The sequence below is a fragment of the Adelges cooleyi genome, unplaced genomic scaffold (assembly GCF_023614345.1).
Source record: "Adelges cooleyi isolate 19-005CV unplaced genomic scaffold, UGA_ACOO_1.1 ACOO_flye_CR_arks_rails_tigmint_CR_PRNA_30, whole genome shotgun sequence".
NCBI classification, from domain to species: Eukaryota; Metazoa; Arthropoda; class Insecta; order Hemiptera; family Adelgidae; genus Adelges; species Adelges cooleyi.
In genome coordinates this window covers 22,564,556-22,586,467 of record NW_026095971.1, presented here as the reverse complement: position 1 = coordinate 22,586,467, position 21,912 = coordinate 22,564,556, and the positions used below count along the sequence as shown (strand labels likewise).

General features: G+C 30.3%; 2 protein-coding genes across 7 annotated transcripts; one reads left to right on the top strand and one right to left on the bottom strand.

The window, feature by feature from the left end:
- Positions 1-689: 689 nt before the first annotated feature.
- LOC126838915 (nose resistant to fluoxetine protein 6-like) lies at positions 690-10,641 on the top strand. The gene is made up of 14 exons (XM_050573701.1): positions 690-1,022; positions 2,293-2,507; positions 2,871-3,088; positions 4,043-4,128; positions 4,261-4,344; positions 5,038-5,228; positions 6,011-6,174; positions 6,246-6,414; positions 6,602-6,795; positions 8,967-9,108; positions 9,184-9,373; positions 9,459-9,601; positions 10,078-10,187; positions 10,339-10,641. The coding sequence occupies exons 1-14, from the start codon at positions 767-769 to the stop codon at positions 10,463-10,465; spliced, it is 2,289 nt and encodes a 762-aa protein (XP_050429658.1). The 5' UTR covers positions 690-766; the 3' UTR covers positions 10,466-10,641.
- Positions 10,642-10,927: 286 nt separating this feature from the next.
- On the bottom strand, positions 10,928-19,320 carry LOC126838932 (guanine nucleotide exchange factor for Rab-3A-like). 6 transcript variants are annotated; one of them, XM_050573724.1, is made up of 8 exons: positions 19,128-19,320; positions 15,314-15,816; positions 15,033-15,213; positions 13,891-14,057; positions 13,610-13,821; positions 13,417-13,519; positions 12,839-12,905; positions 10,928-11,690 (listed from the first exon to the last, which is right to left on the bottom strand). In XM_050573724.1, the coding sequence occupies exons 2-8, from the start codon at positions 15,779-15,781 to the stop codon at positions 11,617-11,619; spliced, it is 1,272 nt and encodes a 423-aa protein (XP_050429681.1). In that variant the 5' UTR covers positions 15,782-15,816; positions 19,128-19,320; the 3' UTR covers positions 10,928-11,616. The 6 variants fall into 6 exon arrangements, with proteins under 6 accessions (XP_050429681.1, XP_050429683.1, XP_050429682.1 ...); XM_050573726.1 differs by lacking the exon at positions 19,128-19,320 and adding an exon at positions 17,246-17,357; XM_050573725.1 differs by lacking the exon at positions 19,128-19,320 and adding an exon at positions 16,845-16,977.
- Between the last annotated feature and the right edge of the window lie 2,592 nt (positions 19,321-21,912).

Below are 21,912 nucleotides of genomic sequence, written 5' to 3'. Positions count from 1 at the left end.
CAATATTATCAAACGTTTTGCACCTTTTAGTACAGATCTAACAAAAGTGTTGTAAAATATCAAGTAGGTATTGTAAATATGAGTTATATTAATTATTTGTAAAACCAACATATTTTTATTATATATGATAACATGTACAAAACCTAATTGATACTTATTACATTACTTATTATATGAAAAATTATCCTGGTTGGATTATAAATATTATACAAATTACTACTTAGTTTTATTTCATTTGTCATATTTGGTAATAATGTTTAGAGGGATGGAGGGGGGGGGCAAGACAAACATTTAGTTGGCACCACTGTAAGTCTGAATTTAAATATAATTTAAAAATATATATTGGTTTTTGCACAATTCCTTGTTCAAACTAGATTTTTTTAAGATGCTTTACCTTAGACACAACGAATCATTGTAACTAAATATTTTGTATACATTTTTCATTTAACGCAGTTTTTTTTTTAGTTTGAATAAAAACTCAAAATAATATGTAAAAACGTTGCGTTGTAAGCGGCCTATACCGTCAATTAAAAAATAGCAGGTACAGCTATTGATTGATAGCATTTGTAAACATGTCGTCAAGGTCTAAAAGTTCTTATGTACATTGCTTACCCGGATTCTTCTATTATTTCAAAGAGGGGTAGGCATGTGTGTGTATAAATCATGCAACCGTCCACCGGCATAGAGTGACCGCTGTGTGTACTATTTTTGCATTATTTCTGTTTACTCGTTTGTGTTCAGACCTAACTTTGATATATCTTGTTCGATGCTAGTGTACTTAACCATACTTGTGGCACTGTCTGTGTCTACCCGTTCAAGAGCTCAGGATATTGATGTCTCCGGGCAAAAGTCTACTACCGATAAGAACGACGACTATGCTTTCCCCTCGTCACGGATTTCGGATTTGTATTACAAGGCATTTGCCAACTTCACCGTGCAATCCACCAACAGCTCAGCTTGTCGCGTCCAGACAGATCTATATGTCAGACACCTAAGAAACAACACTTATTGGGCCGTCCGAAGTAAGCGCTTCAATAACATAATATTATATACAACATGCCATTTATTAGAATATTATTCGTTAAAATTAAAAAAAAAAAATTGTTATTAGAATTTGTTTTGCACTTAAAATGTACAACGAGTGCGATTGAGTAATGTGCTAACAGTAAACAATAACTCTGCACTCCGCTCTTTCTCCTGTTCTTAAACTTAAAAACTATTTAACTAAAACTGGTCATCGGCCAGTGAACATTTTCGGCAAATTATCTTTGATTAAAAAATGCATTTAAATATAATACATATGTTACCATTTAAGTTTCGAGAGTTGACAAAGCTCTAGAACATATAGGTGGTAAATAAGAAAAAAATTTGATGTAGGACCTTAAAAAAATCACCATAATATGTGTGTATTATAAACAGGAACACATAAGTTCTTTACCTGGTAATTTTGATCTTGGAAATTATTTATAACTTAAAATAGATAAAGGGAAGGAATTCGGTTATCCTTGTGAGGGTACTTGGATGAAATATTGACTAAAAAATTATTAAATTGAGGCCAATAAAATAAATAATTAATAGTAGGATTTATTTTTTCGAAGAATAAACCTGAATGTTTCTACTATAAATTCAGTCTCTTCCTATATTATATTATTGAATTTTATAATACAATAATAAATTGTTGTTGTACAAGTTATAATATATTATCCTAGAAATGTTAAATTATCAATATTCCCAAAAAATATTTATTTAAAATTTTAATAACATATATGTATCTAATAATAATTTTTAAAAAATGTTAATTGTAAATAGTACAGAATATGTGATGTAACATAAAAATGTAATCTGATGCTGATGTTGTATCAGAATAAAACTAAGTTAAGGCCAAGCAACAGAGCACTTGTCTGTATTCAATCAAAAGTCAAAACTCTTATTAACTATTACACTTCTACTAAACCGGTTAGGTTAGGTTTAGATGACAATATTAATCGGCAACACACTACAACTGTCAAACGTATAAACAATTCCTATTTGTACATTTAATTGTCCAGAACAAGATATAATAATAGCCTTCTACGCTATACAAACAAGTAGTCGAAGATCTAATTTTCTTATACACTAGGAATCATGTCAAGTTCATTAAATACGTGGAATGATTTAGCGTTATACATTTTAAACGTCGTTCCAGTAAAACCAATGCCATATTGTCAATATTCGATTTATAACAAATTGTATAATAAAGTTTTAAATTGTTGTTTGTACTCAAAGATATTAAAAATGATTGGTATTTTGTAGTGGCCGAGTCTTGGAATCGATACCCAAGTGGTCTGCTGGCCGGAGAAATTTATCAATTGGGCATTTACGACGAATGCATTGATGTCGCTACACCGGTTCAAGGCCAATATTGCTTAGCTGATATAAGATTATACACAGCAACAAAAAAAGATTACACACTGACAAGACCAGATTATCCGGAAAATATGGATAACGCTTGGCATCAAATACTAGGGGTAAATTTTGTACTGTGAACTTACCTAATTATTTTGTTTTTCACAAAATAATCAGAGCAATTTGGTAATTAGAGCATACAAATTAGGAAGGTATTAATATACTTCATAAGTATATTTACAATCAATTGTCGTTTCAGTACATCGGCCATCATTAAATATCCATTAAACATATGTATATGTTAAATAAATTATTACTATTATTCTTATTCTGCAATAATCACAATAAAAGACTATATTTTGTGAAATAATGTCTTATAAAATAAACATAGGTATACAGCATATATTAAACCAAATATGCACTTACTTGCGGGTTGACTTCTTGGGTTAATTATGTAACTTATAATGAATGTTTATACTTAACAGTGGGTTGATTATTCGGATCAAGTGCAACGAAATCTTTTGAAAATTGGCATCTGCATACCTGCTTCTTGTTCAGCTCTTGATCTGCAAAATTCTTTACAAACGGAATTGAACAAAGTATTTAATCCAGAGCAAGTGAATCCTATCGTTCGAGTCGATCCAATCATGTGTACCACCAGCAATGATTCATATCCTTACACTAGAGGATATTATATAACTTGGTAAAAACATATATAATACTAGTAGTTAATAATTGTTTAATATATATTTTGTACATTTTCTCCGCGGTTCTGGCTAAAAACTTTTTTTTTAAAGTTTTTCATTCCGGAGATTGATTTATAAAAAAATGATTTTTCATTTTTTACTCTATTGTTTGACATGTCTTTGAGCTCTTTATAGAAGGGCCTATGTTATTTTTTCAATTTCCTTATTGAAACAACTTTTTTTTATCTTTTGCTCTATTAATCATGAAATACATATTTTATTTGATATATTTGCGGGAAAAGAACAACAATTTTACTACTTTATCTCATAACAAATGTTTAAAAGAGAACAGGTTTATTACCCCTACTTTATCTTAGAAGGTTTACCATAAATTATCAGTATTATTAAGAAAAATGAACTGGTTTTTGATTTTATTACATTGAAACGTCGGATTTAGTTTTCGCCAGACGCCAAGTAATTGTATTTTATTAGTATTCTCTAATTTTTAAGTACACAAAGATCACTTTTCAAGTCACAAAAATCAAAAAAAATTTTTTTGTCTTGGACATAAGTGAAGTTGAAGGTAATCTCAGATTATTACTTTCAAAAAACTATCTTATTAGTTATTACTTATTATTAAATAACAATGTTTTTCTTTTGATATCCTATTTTTATAATGTTATATAAAAAGGAGAAAAAAAAACTGATAAAGTGAATATTATTTAAATACAGAAGTACATTTTTGGCATAATTAATCTTTATTTTTAATATTTTACCACAACTCTTGCTTTTATTTTTTTTCAAACTCCACATTGTGCAGTACTTTTTAACTCGGTATCATATAGATAAGATTTTTAATAAAAATAAAATGTCGATGGAGTCCCCAGTGATTTGAAAAAACTTAAAACCAGTTTTATTAGTCAACATTGTAAGATGACTATTTTATTTGATTGTATATTTATTATTTACAGGGCTGTGATTGCTATCCTCTTATTTATTTGCTGCGTTGCAACGTTCTATCATTTGGTGATCTTGTTTAAAACACAAAGCAGTAAAGGTAAGCAAATTTAGTTAGTGTACTTAATTATAATTATAACAATCATAGTGATACTATACTAGATAAATAATAAATGTATACTATCTAAACTTCAAACAATATCTATTAATACATTTTTTTTTCATTATGTAGAATCTCAAAAAGTTAATGAACCCCTAGTTCCAATAATCTTATCACAGACAGAACGTGTTGGTAATCATAGTAAAGTTATACCAGGTAAATAAATAATTTATACTAATCAATGCTTCATTATTAGTGTGAACAATATCTTAAAAAATATTATATTTTCAATATGTAGAATCTCAAGAAGTTCGTCAACACCTTAGTTCTAATAATCTTACCACAGACAGAATGTGTTAGCAATCATAGTGTTACAGTAACACTATGGTAGTAGCGTTTCTTTGGTTTCTTATTTTATTGTACATTAAGAGGCCTCTTAAATTGTATTTTTACCCATTTAACCCTACGTTAGTTTGTTGGCTAGAAATATCACATGTGGTTCAACATGTACCCACACACTGACGAAGGGATAATAGTTTTGCTATTGCACAGGCATAGATTAAACAACACTTTAAATGGGCAAGTACAAAACAATACTGGTAAACTATTTTTGATTTTGGACTACTATGCGGCGCTCAGTATAGGCAATTTAGCTACACTTATGCGTGTGAGTGCCAAAATAAAGTATCGATGCAGTATTATAATTATTTATAACTTAACTTAATCTCAGTGGCTTAGCCATGATTTCATTTAGGGAGGTCTAAACTCTGACACACTCCACTGTAATTAATAATTTATGTTTTCTGAAATTTCAGTTCCCTCAGCCTCTTCCTTAAATACAACACTGTTTAGCAGTAATGTTAAACTATAGCTGTTAATTTGTATACTAAAATGCCTGACTTTTTATAGATGGAGAGTATAAAATTTACGAGTCGTTCTCCATTATTAAAAACGCCAAAGACATATTGAAGTACGACAAAAATAACGAATTGAACATTTTTAATGGATTTAAAGTGGTGGTGATGATATTCGTACTATTTGGACACCGGTTTATGTATTTTGTAGGAAACCCTGTCAGCTATCCCGAGCCAATGGAACGAGTAAGCGTTATAATCTATATATATATATTTAAGCTAAACCGCTTATATAAAAAAAAATGTTTATATATCTATATAATTAGATTTATATATTAATTCTATTATAAGTTTTTTATTTACTCAAAAAGTCTACAGTAACAAGACTTAATACCAAGAGTAAATTGCTTATTTATTGTTAATATTCTTTAGTTTTACACCTTTCTATAATTATAACTTCTATAACTATAAAGGTCCACTGTGATTATTTAGTCGATAAATCTTCTTTTTCTCTTCTATCTTATCAGCTCAAGAGTCCGTTCAGGACATTCAGAAGCCATCACTAGATTTCTCTATCCATATCGCCTTGATACGCAGTCTGGTCATTGTTAAATCTTTGGTAGCTATGTCAAGACATTCAAGGGGTCTTTATTATATTTAATTTTTTTACAAGTACATTTGTAGTTCGATGTCCATCCGCTCTCCAAATACCAATCTAACCGTTTTGTCCTAATAAAAGAGAATAGAAGTACAACAGACGAGGCTTATTATTTAGTCTCATTACTCTTTCATAATACATTAGTATCTCCGGTTTTAAGTTTGGTCCGTATATATATTCTAATACTTTTCTTTCAAACGTCAAACGTGTTTTCGACTATCTCTTTTGGTCAATGGCCACCTTTGACTTTCTAGACAAATACTTAGACTTTAAAACTTTAATGATACCGAAATAACATATATTCCCAATAGCATCTATCCCATATCTATTATTATTATTATTGATATTACTAATATCTATTCCCATTTAGCTTTATGTCGACGGTCCCTCTATTGTGTTGACTAGCATGAACTTAGTCGATCCATTTTTCTATATGACCGGGTTTTTAACGTACGTACTACTTAAGTCAACATTTCAAAAACCAGGACCGTGGTGGCTGAAGTTAACTTTGCCGTTAGCGTACCGATTTGCCAAGTAAGAAGTGTTCCTATTAAAACTTACTCTTGAACTCTTGGAGTCAAATAATATGCCGTTTTGCATTTCAGACTGGTACCTTCGTATGGTTTGATGATGGCATTTACTGGTCACGTGTTACCTCATCTGGGCAACGGTCCCTTTTGGCCTTCAAAAACGTGGGATGAAGTACACAATTGTCAAAATTACTGGTGGACAAACTTGGTGTTCATTAACAATTACATTGACGTCAAAAATCAAGTACTTATATCTATCTAAATCTACTACTATGTATATTGCATACAGAAGTCCCCAACTCACACCAGAGGCGACAAGTTCAAACTTAAATTGTTTCTAAAATGATGTTTGAAAACTGTATAACGAAATATTAGGCAATGAAAATGTGCAAATGCAAACTTACTTAATTGTATACTTACAATTGTTACAGTGTCTCATCATAAGCTGGTACGTTTCGTGCGACTTCCAGTTCTTTGTCGTTGGCGTTATAGTCATATTGATCTATATGAAGAGACCCAAATTAGGCGTTGTATTGCTCACGGTTCTTTTGATTTTATCATTATTCGTACCATTTTACATGACCATAGTCAATGAATTCGACGGCCTGTATAAAGTACTCATACCGTAAGTTATCAATATTGTTTTTTCTTTGTACCTACCGACAGCAAGTTATGTGTTGTAAAAGTGTAATGTTTGTTATTATTGTTTTATTACATAATATTAAATTATAGTGCTTTGTAGGCTAGAGTGGTCCTTATTTTGGATTTAGAGGAATATAATTCGGTACACTACCCTAAGCCGGTTCAAAACGAATAAAAAATAGATCACCAAAAATGTCAGGTCTTGGTTTTTATGGTGACACGAAACCTACCTACCACATAACTGTATAAGCCATAGAAAAAAAATAAAAACAGTGAATACAGTCAACATTTTGTTGGATATCGTATTACTGGATATTAATATAACAGAGTATACTAATTACCTATTAAAAAATTCCAAAAATATGAAAAAACTATTTTTAGAGTAATTTTTATTATAATTATTTGAAGTAAAAATTCAACTAATAGTTCTAAATCGATCAAAATACATAAGTAAATTCACCCTTAATTTGTAAGATTTTCCTTCGAGATTTCAATGTAATTTTTGCATTCCATGGACCATGGTAATTTATGTCATAGACAAATGTCAAATAGTTGTTTGAATAATTCCTGTAAAGAACTTTTAGCAAATTAATAACTATTAGTTGGAATACTAGATTTTTATTTCGGATTAAAATAGTAGGGATTTTTATAAAAATAGATTTTTCATATTTTTTAGATTTATTAGTATCTTATTATTTCGAGTTAAAATTATATGAGCAAAATATATTTATTTTGTTTTTATTCAGGTCCCAATAAACTGACATCCGACATTGATTATATTCACAGTTATAAATCGTTGTTATGTACGTCAATATTATATAGAACCATGATAGGTATTTCGAAAGAGTGAGTAAGTGGGGCATGCCCCGTCACGTGACGTGGCGTGATGTCACGGGAGGGATGGTGAGACGAGTATTATCAGCCAGGTCATCAACAAGGTCAATTTTTGGAAAAACAAAACACAAATATATTAAGAACCACAAAAATGTGTATAATAATAATAACATTGAAAATGCGATCACGTGTGTGTCAATTATAGAACAATTGGATTTGAGGGGTCGTTTCCTGGTGATGGAGACGGCCACCGAGATCTTAACAACGTTGACCGGGTGTAATTGGCCACGCATTGCGGATGGTAGTAATGAGTCGCCGGGCAAGTGGAAAATTTGCCACCGTTCGCCCTTGTGCACCTGTCGAAGCACACCTTACATTTTTGTTGGTCCTTTGCAATATCAGTGTTCAATTTGTAAGTGAACACTTGCATGGCAAAACCCACACAACTTTAATGGATTATTTCGACAGTTTAAAATCTGTACGGTGTCAGGGACGACCAGTGTCTTGAGCATGTTATAATTGCAATTCACCTCCGCCATGCCGCTATGCAAGTTGAGCGTTTCCAGACGGTTGTGAGACACGTCTAACATTCTACAATAACAGTTCACATTCATTTTACCTGTCCTGTAGAGCCTTCCTCCTAGTCGCGAATATTCAAGCGAACCACTCGATAAATAATGTAATACTTACGTTAGATTGGAGTCCGGTGAAAACACTATGTGGCGAAGACCACACGATGCAGCCTTTAACCCGACCAGAGGATTTGAACTACAAATCAAAGTCGCTATTGCGGCTTCGAATGCCACGGTCACAGACACAGCGACATTATTACATTGTAGTTCCAACGAGTCCAGGGGCAACAAGACTTTTACGGGAGATGCGCGCCGCCAGACGTATACCGGTCGCCGCCCGGTATATTCTCTTTAGGAACGGGTAATAGAAAATATCGAAAAGGATAACAAGAGCTTGCGTCTTATATAACCCTAAGGTTACCCTCATCTTCCACAGTTATATATATGGCAGCAAGCGACACACGTTTCTCGGCCTTGGTCTGTCAGATGATAACGTTTCCCTAAACTCATGGCGCCCGTTCCCCACACGCAAGGCGGCAACTATGGTATATTGTGCGTCACCATCACTCACGTGTCATCACGTCACGTCATTTGAAAGACGTTAAAATAATATTCAAGGCCTGAAATATATTTTGGTGACCTATTTTCAATCCTTTTCGAACCAGCTCGGTGGGGGGGGGGTGTACCACTAAACCCAAAATAAGTTTACAGGTTAATATAATGAAAAAAATAATATTTCTCGGTTAAGATTTCTCGAGAATCCCAGAAGTTATAGGACATTTGACGAAGCCTACAGGGCCAGCTACTTGAGAGCCGTACCCTATTTAGTCGGTTTGACCGTTTCTTTTCTCGTGGAGAAGTTGAGGGCAAAAAAAATCAAATTACCTGTGGTAGGTGGTTAGAACACATGCAAACAAATTACTACAGGCGGTTTGCGTCGATTAATAATTTGTTTATTCAATCAGGCCGTAGTTTATATTGGAACATTTGTTGTCACGGCGTTCAGCTTGTGGGTACAATTCTCCGGAGCTATTTTCTACCAACGGCATAGGCCGTACAATGCTGTGGAACACGCTTTGTACGCGTCATTCAACCATTGTTCTTGGACTCTGATCGCAGTCTGGGTATCCATTTGCTATTATACCACCGGTTACGGTAATAATAATATTATTGTTAATTATTATACTCGCTTGAAAACGCCGAAAGCGGATATAATGCGACCAATTTTCTTCATCATCAGGTCCTCTGACGAAGGTGTTGAGCAACCGTTTCATGGTGATATTGGGCAAACTTTCATACCATGTATTCATGGTCAACCTCGCGGTCATGATGATATCGTCTGCCTCGCAGAGATTACCCGTCCACGGGTCGGCTAAATCATTAGTAAGGCGTGAAATATATATTCAAATAAGTAGTAAAGAAAATGCTCAACAGAATATTGATGACGGATAATAATTATTGTTCGTTAAAATGTGTTACATTACATACTTTATAAGTACTACTAGGTGCTTGTGTAAAGCCCAATTTTGTTTACTACCAATATGGTTACCTAGGTAACCTAGGTAGCCACATGTGGTTTGACCTGGTTATACTTACAAAACTCTCATACAATTATTATTATAATTCGACGGTGTTCGGAAAAACTGGCTAAATCTAAACTTCGGAATTTGTATTATTAAAAAATTAAAATTCAAACTTAAATAATAATTAAGATAATTCTCTTCCGTAAACTTTTAAAAACAACAAATTATTGTATTCCCGAGCACCATCGAATTGTATTGTAGTAATAACTTGAAACATATCAAGTCCAGTAGTGTTTAATTTAATAACCGATGGATTTTATTTGTTATAATATACAGTTTGATGCTTGGATATATGATACTTTTAAAACGTATCTAATGGCTGCTGCGTTGTATTTGATCGTGGATGCGCCTTTTTCAGATCTAATTAGACTTGCGTTTGGCAGAAGGTACCTAGTATTTACAAACGATTTTTTACTCTTCTTTAAAAACAAAATCTTAACAACATTTATCAATTGGGTTGTCGTTATGAATTGCGTTTCTGACATTTCTAAACTATGTACCTACCAAAAAGTCATATAAAGATAATATGTTTTTCAGGAACAATAACCATTCAAATAACAAAAACCAACAAAACGAACCAAACATGGTGTCTGCAAATAACGAACCAGACGAGTCTATAGAGGTACAAGGCGAAAAGCTACAAGGCATGACAGTTTTGTGTTAAAGTTTACTATGCTGTTTGTACCGACACTAAGTGAAATATATTATTTTTTTGTCTTTAGCTAAGTATAAAAAAAGTATGATTGTTAATAGCATAGAGCACCGTCTACTCTACTGGTACTTTTATTTATTTAAAAAATAATAGAAATTAAGTATAATGTACATTTGTTATCAATAATATTTATTACTATAATATTTTATGTCATTTATTATTTAAATGAGATAGGTAGGTAGGTAGGTATATATTTATATATATATATATATATACACATGAAGACATGCAAATAAAAATAAAACCTAAATCGTTATAAGTCATTGTATTGTAAATATAGTAATCGAACAAAAAAAAAAAAAAATATTCTGGTATACATAATTCTCAAATATTGATATGGAAGGCTATACTTATTTTCGATAATATTTTTTACAATACATTATCGGATTTGTAACTAATTATTAAATTTAACTGTAGACAACTTTTTTTTGGAAGTATGTAATTTCAAACAATCAAAAAGTTAGATTGAACATCTTAAAAACAATTATAAATTATTATTTTCGTTATAAAAATTTCAATTGGTCATAGTATACAATAATAGAGTCACGTAAAAATATACTCTTAAAACATAAATAAAATTTAGAAAACATCACAACAGATCATATTTAAAATTTAATATAATATAGGTAATTGTATTTTTAATAAAATATTTATAATATACAATAGTATATAGAACATATTCATTGGATTTGTTCATAAATATTTATTTAAACACTCTTAAGAGCGAAATATAATCATTTTCCATTTGGCAAGATCAATTTTAAGTAAGTAACATAAACCTAAAGTTAAATTCCATATTACACATAGCTGCATTTATTTTTAGATAGGTGGGCGCCGTACATTGACAGCCGTTTTTCCTTATTATATTTGTCTATAACATTAATGTAATATACACAATAATGATTACAGTCAAATTTGAACTTGAGTTTAAAGAATTAATACTTTTCATAATATAGTTAGCACAAAATAGTTTTAAACACAAATTAATCACACTTGAAAATTGAAATAATCACATAGGATTGAAAGACATAATCTTAGATAAAACGTACAATTTATTAAGACTTTGGTTTGACATAAAGTACTTTAGAAAACTTAGCTTACGGTTACAAGGCCAATCCTAATTTGGCCATCATCATTTGTTTTCGTAGCTTAATGATTTCCCAGTACATATCGTTTTCTAGGGAAAAAACAACAACATTAGTTATTGAAAAATTAACTGTGACACATCAATTATTATTGCAGTTATAAATACAATTTCACTGATATTTATGCTATACAGTAGCTCAGTCAGTTCGACCAACAAACGAGTAAATTCACTTAATTGTATTTAGATTCGAAATAGTGATTTGAGGCGTTTGAAATTTGGTAAGTAAGTTCTTTACTTTTGATATTTCAAATATTTTGAATAATTAAAATACTTTTAACTCTTTGAGTTCAAAATAATACACTCAACATGCCCACTCTCCTTTTTTTTATGTACTTGGTGGTACTTCTAGCCTTGCCGATGGTTATCAAGCAGCACAACTTGCATTTATACATTTCACCCCTACTTTTCTACTAGCCAATGTCTATAGTCTTATACTACTAATGTTAATTTAGAACTTCAGTTTTTATTTTTCGTGACTGGACCCAGAATATCGTGAAAACCACTGGACCAAATTCTTTGATTAGTGTCTTTAAAAATCAAATATCGTATCCATAAATTACGTTATAAGGTCAAAAATTAAAAAAAAAAATGTTTACACCTTTCGCTTAATAATTGTATTAAGGAAAACCGAAACAGAACATAAGAAAAACAAAAACAAAATCCCAAACACATTTATAAATGTAAAATGTACTATTGATGTGTTAAATTAATTTAATACTTGTTGTTATTTAATTATGCGATTTTAGTTGATAAATCACAAGATATGATGCACAGAATGAAATATTTAACATAAGAGGCACATTATTTTTTTTGTTAGTTTCTTTTACAGTATTATAAAGTTTCCAGAATACCGGTGGAATTGTTAAGTAGACTATAAACCACTCAAAAAAATGTAATGAATTACACATGGGTATGTTACCGTATTCACAATTTTGTTTTTTTTATTGAGGAATACCTAAAAAAATAAATTACCTTATCATACACACATTATTTTTCTTCTATGTAATGGTTCAATATTGATTTTTGATAGTTTTTATATTATTTTTATTAAGAATTTATTTTTGTTTTTTTAAACTAAATTTTACTCAAACCAATAATATGTTTTAAAAGTTTAAGTATTTTCCTATTACATAAACTATTGAAATAATAAATAAATTATTACTTTATTTTGTACTAACCTGGACTTTTAACTAGTCCCCTCTGAATATACTTGAGGTAGTTGAGGAAATCGCATACAGCAGTTATCTAAATAAAGAACCATTATTATTATTAAAATTAATAACATACAAAAATATAAAAAATAAAGTAATGTGCACTAAAGTGAATTTATTGAATGCACATCGTGTGTAGTTTGCTCGTAAGAAAAACGTGCCACTAATCTATATAAACTACAATTTTGTTTCCGATCTATAGAATAATAATTAACTTAAAAAAAACTCTTTGTGAAAATTTGGATCAAATAATAAACATTATAACCATTAAATCAGATAGTTAAGGAAATCTGATGAAAAGTAGAAACCACTTTTTTTTTTTTGGCTACATACGTCGAGTTATCCTAGAAAAATATGAAGTTAGGAAACAAGATGGCAGCTTTCCTGCTAGAACATAATTTGTTCATATATTCAAATCAGTGGTAATGTTTCATTGTACACAGCAAAATTTACGTTAATAAGTCTGCAATTTGTTTGTTTATTCATTAGAAAATATATTTTTTTTTTGTATGAATTGAGAAATTTATATTTTATCGTAAACTTACTTTATTTCGGCAAATTTTGGATATACAGTACCAATCGCCGTTTGCTCCTCCCAAATTCATTCTATACAAACACTGTAATGGTAATTCCATCAGGGCACATTTTCTAAAATATAAAATGATTTATTACACGTTTTTTTTTTCACTCTCCCGATTCTGATACGTAATACAGAGAACATTATAATGTGTTACATACTTGGGAAAATGGGCTTTGCTTTTGTCCATAGATTCAATGAAAAGATTGCCAGTTTCTATTGCCTGCCTCACGTCCATGGCTAATGTGGAGTTATTAAACTCTAAACACTGATCAATATCCTCTCTGTATATTCTACTGATGAAAGCATCCGATTTATCCAAGGTTGGCGATTTCATCCATAAAACAAATTCTCGATGTACATTTGGATCAACCTGTGGTGGATTGTATTAAATCAAATTAATACACAATGTGTTCCTGAGCAAAACAAATTCTCTATTTACTTCGCCGCATTCAACTGTATTCGAGTTTTCACTGTCTGTAGCCGACTGGTTAGGTTTTTGTTTCAAGGGAGAATCGGGTGGTGAGTTTTCTCGTCCATACTTCAAACTATTATGCGAAGGAGATCTCTTATGTTTTCGGTAGAATAAACCAACACCGCTTAACCCACCTAAAAATTGAAATTACATATTAGTAATATAAATATAATACGAGTTTACTGTGTCGAGAGCTTTCTAAATTTAATCTAAGAGTGTGTACAACATCTATAGTACTCTAGTGACAGCCACTCCGATAAGTCCTTGCTAGACCAATTCAAATTAACTACGATACAGATAAGACGATATTGAATTAGTCTAAATATATCTACAAAGTCAAATAGACTTATAGAGGACCAGCATTGTGTTAAATTGTTCTGTGCTGTTTGCTTTATTTACTGATTGGTATTTTTCTTTTACACCAATTGAAAATGCAATATCAAAAATTAATATTGTAACAAGAATAACGTTGTGGAAATGCTCGATGAAAGTGTTTTTGATTACGAATGCATGCAAATTATTATAACCAGGATGTTTAATTAAATGAACAGTCAGTGATAAAATTTGACTATAGCTGAACAGCGCAAAAAGCGATCATCCCTCAAAATGGAAAATACAGAATATATTTCAATTATTAAAAATATCAAAAACAAAGAGAAATAATTGAGATATTTTGCATAACAGCATTTAATTGTGTATGAAATTTTTTTTTTTTATGTATTTAACAACCACTTTTTACATATTTTTAGATTTAAAATACAAATCTAACACAGACTTGTATAGAACTTTTCGATTAGGAGTTTCAATTGAAACATTCAAGTGAATATAACGATAACAAAGGACAACTGTGTATTAATATACCAAAAAAAATTAATTGATTAATTACAAATATTTGTTTTTCGAAAGTGAATCTTTCAAATCACAAATAATTCAAAATTAAATAATTTAGGTAGGTAATAATAAAAAAAAAAGAATTACTTAGATGACAATTTATTCTTAACAAGTTTTAAACTAAAATGTATCATGTAGTTTCTAGATTTTTAGTTTTAACATTTTTAGCAAATGCTTTTATCAATTAAAAAGAAAAAAGGTGTAGTTAAGAAATTAACCTGGTAATGAGACGCTGTCCTCTCTAGATAAATTAGGATGACTCGGTGTAGATGTTAAGACCAGTGTCTTTAAAGCTGCTACTTCAGCAGACAATACATCCACTTTCATCGAAGACTCTTTTAAAGCTCTTGTAGCGGCTGCTTGTCGCAAGTTTGCCTCTTTAACCATACTGTGAGCTTCCTAAGGTTATAATTAAATATAATTATTTAAAATATATAAATAAGTTGTAAAATAATTAATTTGACTGGATAAGATTTATTATAAAGAAGATAATATTTACTTGAAACAAACTAGCTGTTAACTCTTGCAGTTCGGATTCAACATCTGATCGTATTCTGTTTAAACGCGACACCTCTTCATCTCTTAGTTTAAGTGTTTCGTTTGCTTTTCGCAACTCTTCTTCGAGCCTAGCAAATGCATGTTCTTTTACTTCGTTGACTGACCTATCCCAGCTAGACGCTGACGATTCCATTCCACTGTCGATATCAGAATCAGGAACTGGAGATTCAATAGTTTGATTTATGGTTGGCTCTTCTTTGTTTTCAACCATTCGTTCACTAAACAAGCACTCTTTAATTCCAGCGTACGAAGCACCGTTTTTCGATACAATACAATCCCCTCTGACAGTCGCGAAACAAACCAGATGTTTTTTCGGCGATAAAATTAACTCGTTATCATTCGCCATTTGGGTGTTTTTAGGAACATTAGGAGATTCATCGATAATGTCTGTTTCAGATAATGTGTTCATCACAAAGTGTTATCAAATTGTCGTCGCGTACAAATCTAAATTAATTAATAAATAAATCAATTAATAATAATAAAATTGATCAAGCCGATTACTGAATCCATTAGATTACCTATAGCTAACATATTACTATTATACACTTATAAATACAATAAATGTTTAATTAAATTTGAGAAAAAAAACCTATTAAATTAATAAAGCCCAGTGTACACTTAACAATTTTAAATTTACAAATAAATATTGTGTGCAATTAATAAAATAGAATAGAGAAAATAATTTGACAAATACTTTAAATGGTTTCAAAAATATAATTTAAAATTTAATTAGCAGGGTTGTTTTTTTCCATGCGTACTGTACAAATCACATAATCGTAGGATAATAGATCTTACTAATACGAATAAACACAAGTCCCAGCAATAACCTAGTTCTAAGTAAACTCATCGACCACTAATAAAAATATACACCTAATATTGTAGTTCTGAAACTTATGTTACCATTGAAATTTACTACAACAGACTTCAACTGTATTTTAATTTTGTTTCTTTGCCATCGTATGAATCGAACACTATCAGTATCTATTGCGACCCCAAGACACACAAAAAGTATAATCATATTATGTATGAAAACTAAAAGAGTTTTTGGCAGTACCAGCAACTTAGAAAGTAATTATTACAATTTCACTGGTCGTACCGACAACTTTCACCTTTGAAGATAATAATTTGCCTAATTGTGTAAATGTATGCAAACAGCGAACAGACCCAACAATGATTGCAACACTGCAATCAGCGTTTTAGTCACATATTGTATAATAAACTCGAAGAAAATTATACGACCGAAAACAAATTACTAGACATAAGTCTAACATAAGTATTATGTTGTACAAAACCTTATAGTAAAAAATCGTCGCTCACGCATATTTTTGTTGTTGTTAAAACACGGTTGGTCACGTTGGATTATCACTTTGACACAATATTGGTAATTAATTTAAATATAAAAGAACGAACACTACAGTAATATATTGGTAAAACGAATAATTATTATTTAATTATTATATTAATAAACGTACCTACATACTACAACAACAACGTAGGGGAATAATACTGAATAATATTGTGTTATGTGACCCTGATAACGACTGAATGATTTATCAATGAAAACAAAGGGTCTTGGACTGTGGATGTGAAAGCGGTAGTGGAGTCAGAGAATTGGTAACGGTAGGTATGCCTAATGCACGTTTGGTCCCCTCCATAAAATATAATATTACATTTTGTTGGATTGAACTGTTGCAACCCAACCGAAGTCTGAACAATTATTATTATTACTGACATTACCTACTGAAAAACCTCGAACTTGAAAAAAAAATTGATATTGTTCTGTAAAAAATGTATAATATATAAATGAAATACAATAAAATATTTTTATACACATACATATCATTTTGTATGTGGTGTAATAATAGTAACATACCATTATATTGCAATAGCAGCAGCTGCTGGCCAATGCCCCCCGGTAGGATCGCCTGTATAGTGTTGCTTTTAGCGGGGAACGTCCGAACTAACTGATACAAAGTGATCCATCTATGATGTACCTAACACACAAAACGCAGTAACCTAGTGTATTTAAATCATGACTATAATATTATAGCCGTCACGGTGTTTGAATAGAGGTAGATAAAAGTCTATCATTATCTCAAGACGGGTAAAGAAGAATCGGTATAATAGGTATAAATATATGTGTAACCATTTTTATAGTGTTATTGTCGGAGGTCAATATTATATTTTAATGGCCACTCGTTGGGCTACCGTTTTGAAAAACCCAACGAATATTGAATATCTTGAATTCAAATCTTTACAAAGTCTTAGGTGTAGGTTAGGTTAAATACCTTATTGTACACCTACCTTGCCAGTCAACCTACTTAAAATTACTTCAGTATAAACAGATTTGAGTGAAAATAGGAAAGTTTAAAGCTTCGGATATCTACAAATATAGTTTTTACAAACCGGTCTGACAACCACAAAATGTCAATAATTCATAAAAACAAATGAGCTGATTAGCAGTTGTCAGTTACAGTGACAACAATATAGGCGTTTGTAATTTTTTAGCCTGACTTGTTGTCGACAGTGTTCATTTAGTTATGCATTAGTCATATATTAGTACTTAATATTTACTTTGGTTTAAATCAACTAGAATATTTTTAGTATTGTTGTCGGTGGAAAGTTGAATTTTTTTTCGAACCGCTACATTTATATTATTGTATTCAGTCACCGAGTTTGGTTTTATCTTCTTATTGTATACATACAAAAATATAAATTAACTAACGCATAGACTAAAACACGTCATATGCTATGACTTTTACATAGTATTTTAGAGCAGACTACTGACTAGACACTAAAAATATCGATTCTGATTAATGGTGACAGTCACTTATGAGTTATACTTTAGGTATGCGATGATTTTTTCCCTATATTTACTTGACAACTGACAAAATGTGTGCTCTGACTAATATATTATTTCTATACTGGGGGGGGGGGGGCGCTTATTTGAGAGTTTATTTTAAAGGTGCATTTATAAAGATAATACCAATAATAAACCATAGATTCTAATAGAACTAAATCTATAGTATTTAATAACTGATAATATACTTTAATATACTTTAATACCTATTGTTCCAACACAATAAGTGACCACCCAAAGCGCACATTTAAATTAGGCTTGTTTGAAAAAATATTGAGATTTAAATTGTATGGAAAAATCTGTAGAGGTTTATGTTATGAATTTTTTCGGTGTAACTAATTTTTTACAACATGACTAATTATTTTTTAACGTGCACCCACGAATCTAAAAAATATATCTATACATATATACAAACTATAAATTAAACCCAGAGGCGATTTTGGATTAAGTAATTTACATTTGATTACTAATTGTTAAATTTTTAATAAGCGCGATAATTGTTTCGAAAGCCGAGAGATATACAAATTTACTATATTATATTCTTATAATATTATTGATGTTATTAAATGCGCAGAAATAATATAATATTATCTTATTCGTGTACACTTAATTGGTGATTTTTTTTTTATTACCAATAGGCAATACCGGTTATTATATCAGATTAATTAACTATGCGAATAGATGTGTTGTACGCACTATCTATATTAACACATAAATATTATGCTAACAGCTAATTGACAATTGTACATGGTAAATTCCCCAATGAAGCCTGAAGGTCTAGTTAATTCGAATACCGTACTCCTTGGTACTAACTTTGATTGCACAGTGAATTTACATTTTATAAACTAAATATGTTTAAAATGAATACAAATATAGGTGTAGCATTTATACTGACCGGTCGGCCGTCGCTTGTATAAATTAATAATATTGTAAGTAGATTTTGGCCGCGGTGTTGTTCGATTTGAAAAACGTTGATCAGTAAAAAAAATCCTTAACAATACAATTATTTTATTCAGAAATCAGATTAAAAAAAATGTTGTTAAAAACCTATTGTTGAGCTCTGACATAGCACCGGGCACACACTGCCACTAACAACGTGTGTGTAGATATTAAGCAAAGCACATCCGTCGCGGTTAGGTTATTTTTTTGTTGGAGAAAAAATGTATATATGGACGTGCACACTACACAAAACTCGTTTGCTCTTCATGCATTGACCTCTATAGTTAGAAACCAGAAAATCACACACATCGCATTATTCGAATAGCAAAAATTACGCACAACGACCAAAAAAAATAATATAATTAAGCATACAACCGAATGGTCAATACATCTAATAAATTTTCAATTGTTTGGTAATTAAAAAAAAAAAATTTTCTCAGAGCAGTGGAAAAAGTATAAATTTTCAGCGAGAGTCATAACCGCAATTAAGTGCAGTAATTCTAGCAAAACAAAGCATGATACAACCGATAAAATGTTAATATTCCTATTTTAGGAATATTAACATTTTAACAGTTGTTTGACCTCAGTCAAAATAATCTAATTTTCGTTAAAAATTATAATATATACATGGCGAAAGTCAAACATCATAAAAAAACACCAGCAATAAAAGATAAGTGGAGGTAGACTTGTGATGGTAGATAGCAGGGAACTTTCAGGTTAAAATTTATAAATGGGGAAAATAAGAAATTAAGATACCTATCGCCTTAAATCACTACATTATCATTGTGTATTTATTTTTGATAAATTAGTAATTACTTATAGACATTATTGATATTTCTCGAGTAGTCGGTTTGTGGTTATCGCAGTGCTGTTGCTTTTCTAATCGGTTATAGACATTTACAATTATATTGTGCTTGTAGTATATTATTTATTTTGCAACTTTATAATATGAGATATGCTTTTTAAAGTGACAGTACTACTATAAAGTGTAGCAGTAGAGTCAATATAGAATTTGGGGAACTGTTTTCAGAAGTCAGAACAAAACTAGACAATAAATGTACCCTAGACACAAATGATTTCTTTTAATAAATAGTATTCTTTTCTAACTTGAATGAATTTTTAAATATCAGGTATCCCAGATTGAGTAACTATCCTTATTCTCGAGTTCTGTATGTGATGTATGTAACCGAAAAAACAACCAAAATATGAACATTTATTTGAGAGTAAAATAACGGCTTTGTTATGAGAATAACTTTTTTTCGTCGAATTGTAAAAATTTGTATAAAACATAATAAAGATAAAGTATGATCAATATATAGTATATATTATATACGTTGAAAAACCAAATAACATCATTTGTTCATACAAACATTTTCGTATACAATGATTTACTTATAGTTTTTACAATTTAACACAATGAAAACTTTAGCAAACGCTTAACGTCTTGCGAGTATAACAGTTTAGTATTAGTTACACCATATCTTGCGAAAGATTTATTTTTACTATAAATTAAAAGTTAAAAAAATAACAATGATTGCCAGCGTTTGTGCATTTATGCTATGTTGTTTTATTATAACGTCAAGTATAAAAACAATCGAGTCAGTAGACCACCGGGTGAGAATTTATTTAAAACTATAATTTTTCTGTGAAATAATTTCGTTCTCATATTTTGCGGTTACTAGCAGCTGCACATTATACAAATTATTTTTTTACGTTAAAATGTTTTGTAATAATAAAAAAAAAGCTTCTAAAAATATATATATAAAAGTACTGTGTTATTTTGTAAAAATACACATACAACTAATAATATTTTTTTGTACAAATGGGGTGTTTCTATTCATTTGTAGTCTTAATAATAAATGTTCAGACATTATAATAAAAAAAGCCAGTACAGCAGGGCGGGGCATAGTAGGGACGGGGAGATCACAGGCCAACAGAAATTATTCTAACTAAAACTGACAAAGTCACTTTTAAATAAACGCTTAAGCTCTGCATTTTCCATGTATTTAAATTTAAAGTAATGAGGTTAATATTCTTCGAGCGGGTATGTTGTTTTATTAATTTAACATTTAACACTTTAGCTTATTAGCATTTCTATTTTGTAACAAAAAATAAAATAAAAATGTATGCAATATTACAGAACTTATACAGGTATTTCATACAAGAGTATTACGCTTTGCTTGTTCTGAAAATGTGTCATATTTTTTGCTATTTATAATATTGGCAAATCTGTAAGTCTGTCTGGTCTCATTCAAACCCTTGGCCAAATCTTTATGTTCTTAAAGCAAAAAACGAGTGTTCACAAAACGCAGAACTGATGGGAAGAGTGATAGCCACATGAAATAGATAAATAATACGGAATAATAAGTACTGTTACCAACTCTGCAAAAAGCTTTTGGTTTTTTTTATTTTAAACATAAGACAGGAAAAGTATTAAAAATTAAAATAATAATAAGCCTCCCAATAGCGCCTATGGTTCTCAGATAAAATATAATATAACGATAATATTTAAAAAAAAAGTTATAAAGCATCAAAATTTTAAGTTGAAAAATAGGTAAATTGTTCATTTTTGTTTTTAAATAGTTTAATAACACACATACATATTATGTTTCATTAAACAAATATCTAAATTATTGAAGTTTCTTTATTTTTAGTTATATAAAATTTATATATTTTTATAGATTTATCCTATACGATTTTTGAGAAAATCATTTACTGAAGACTATGTAAGTATCGTACAA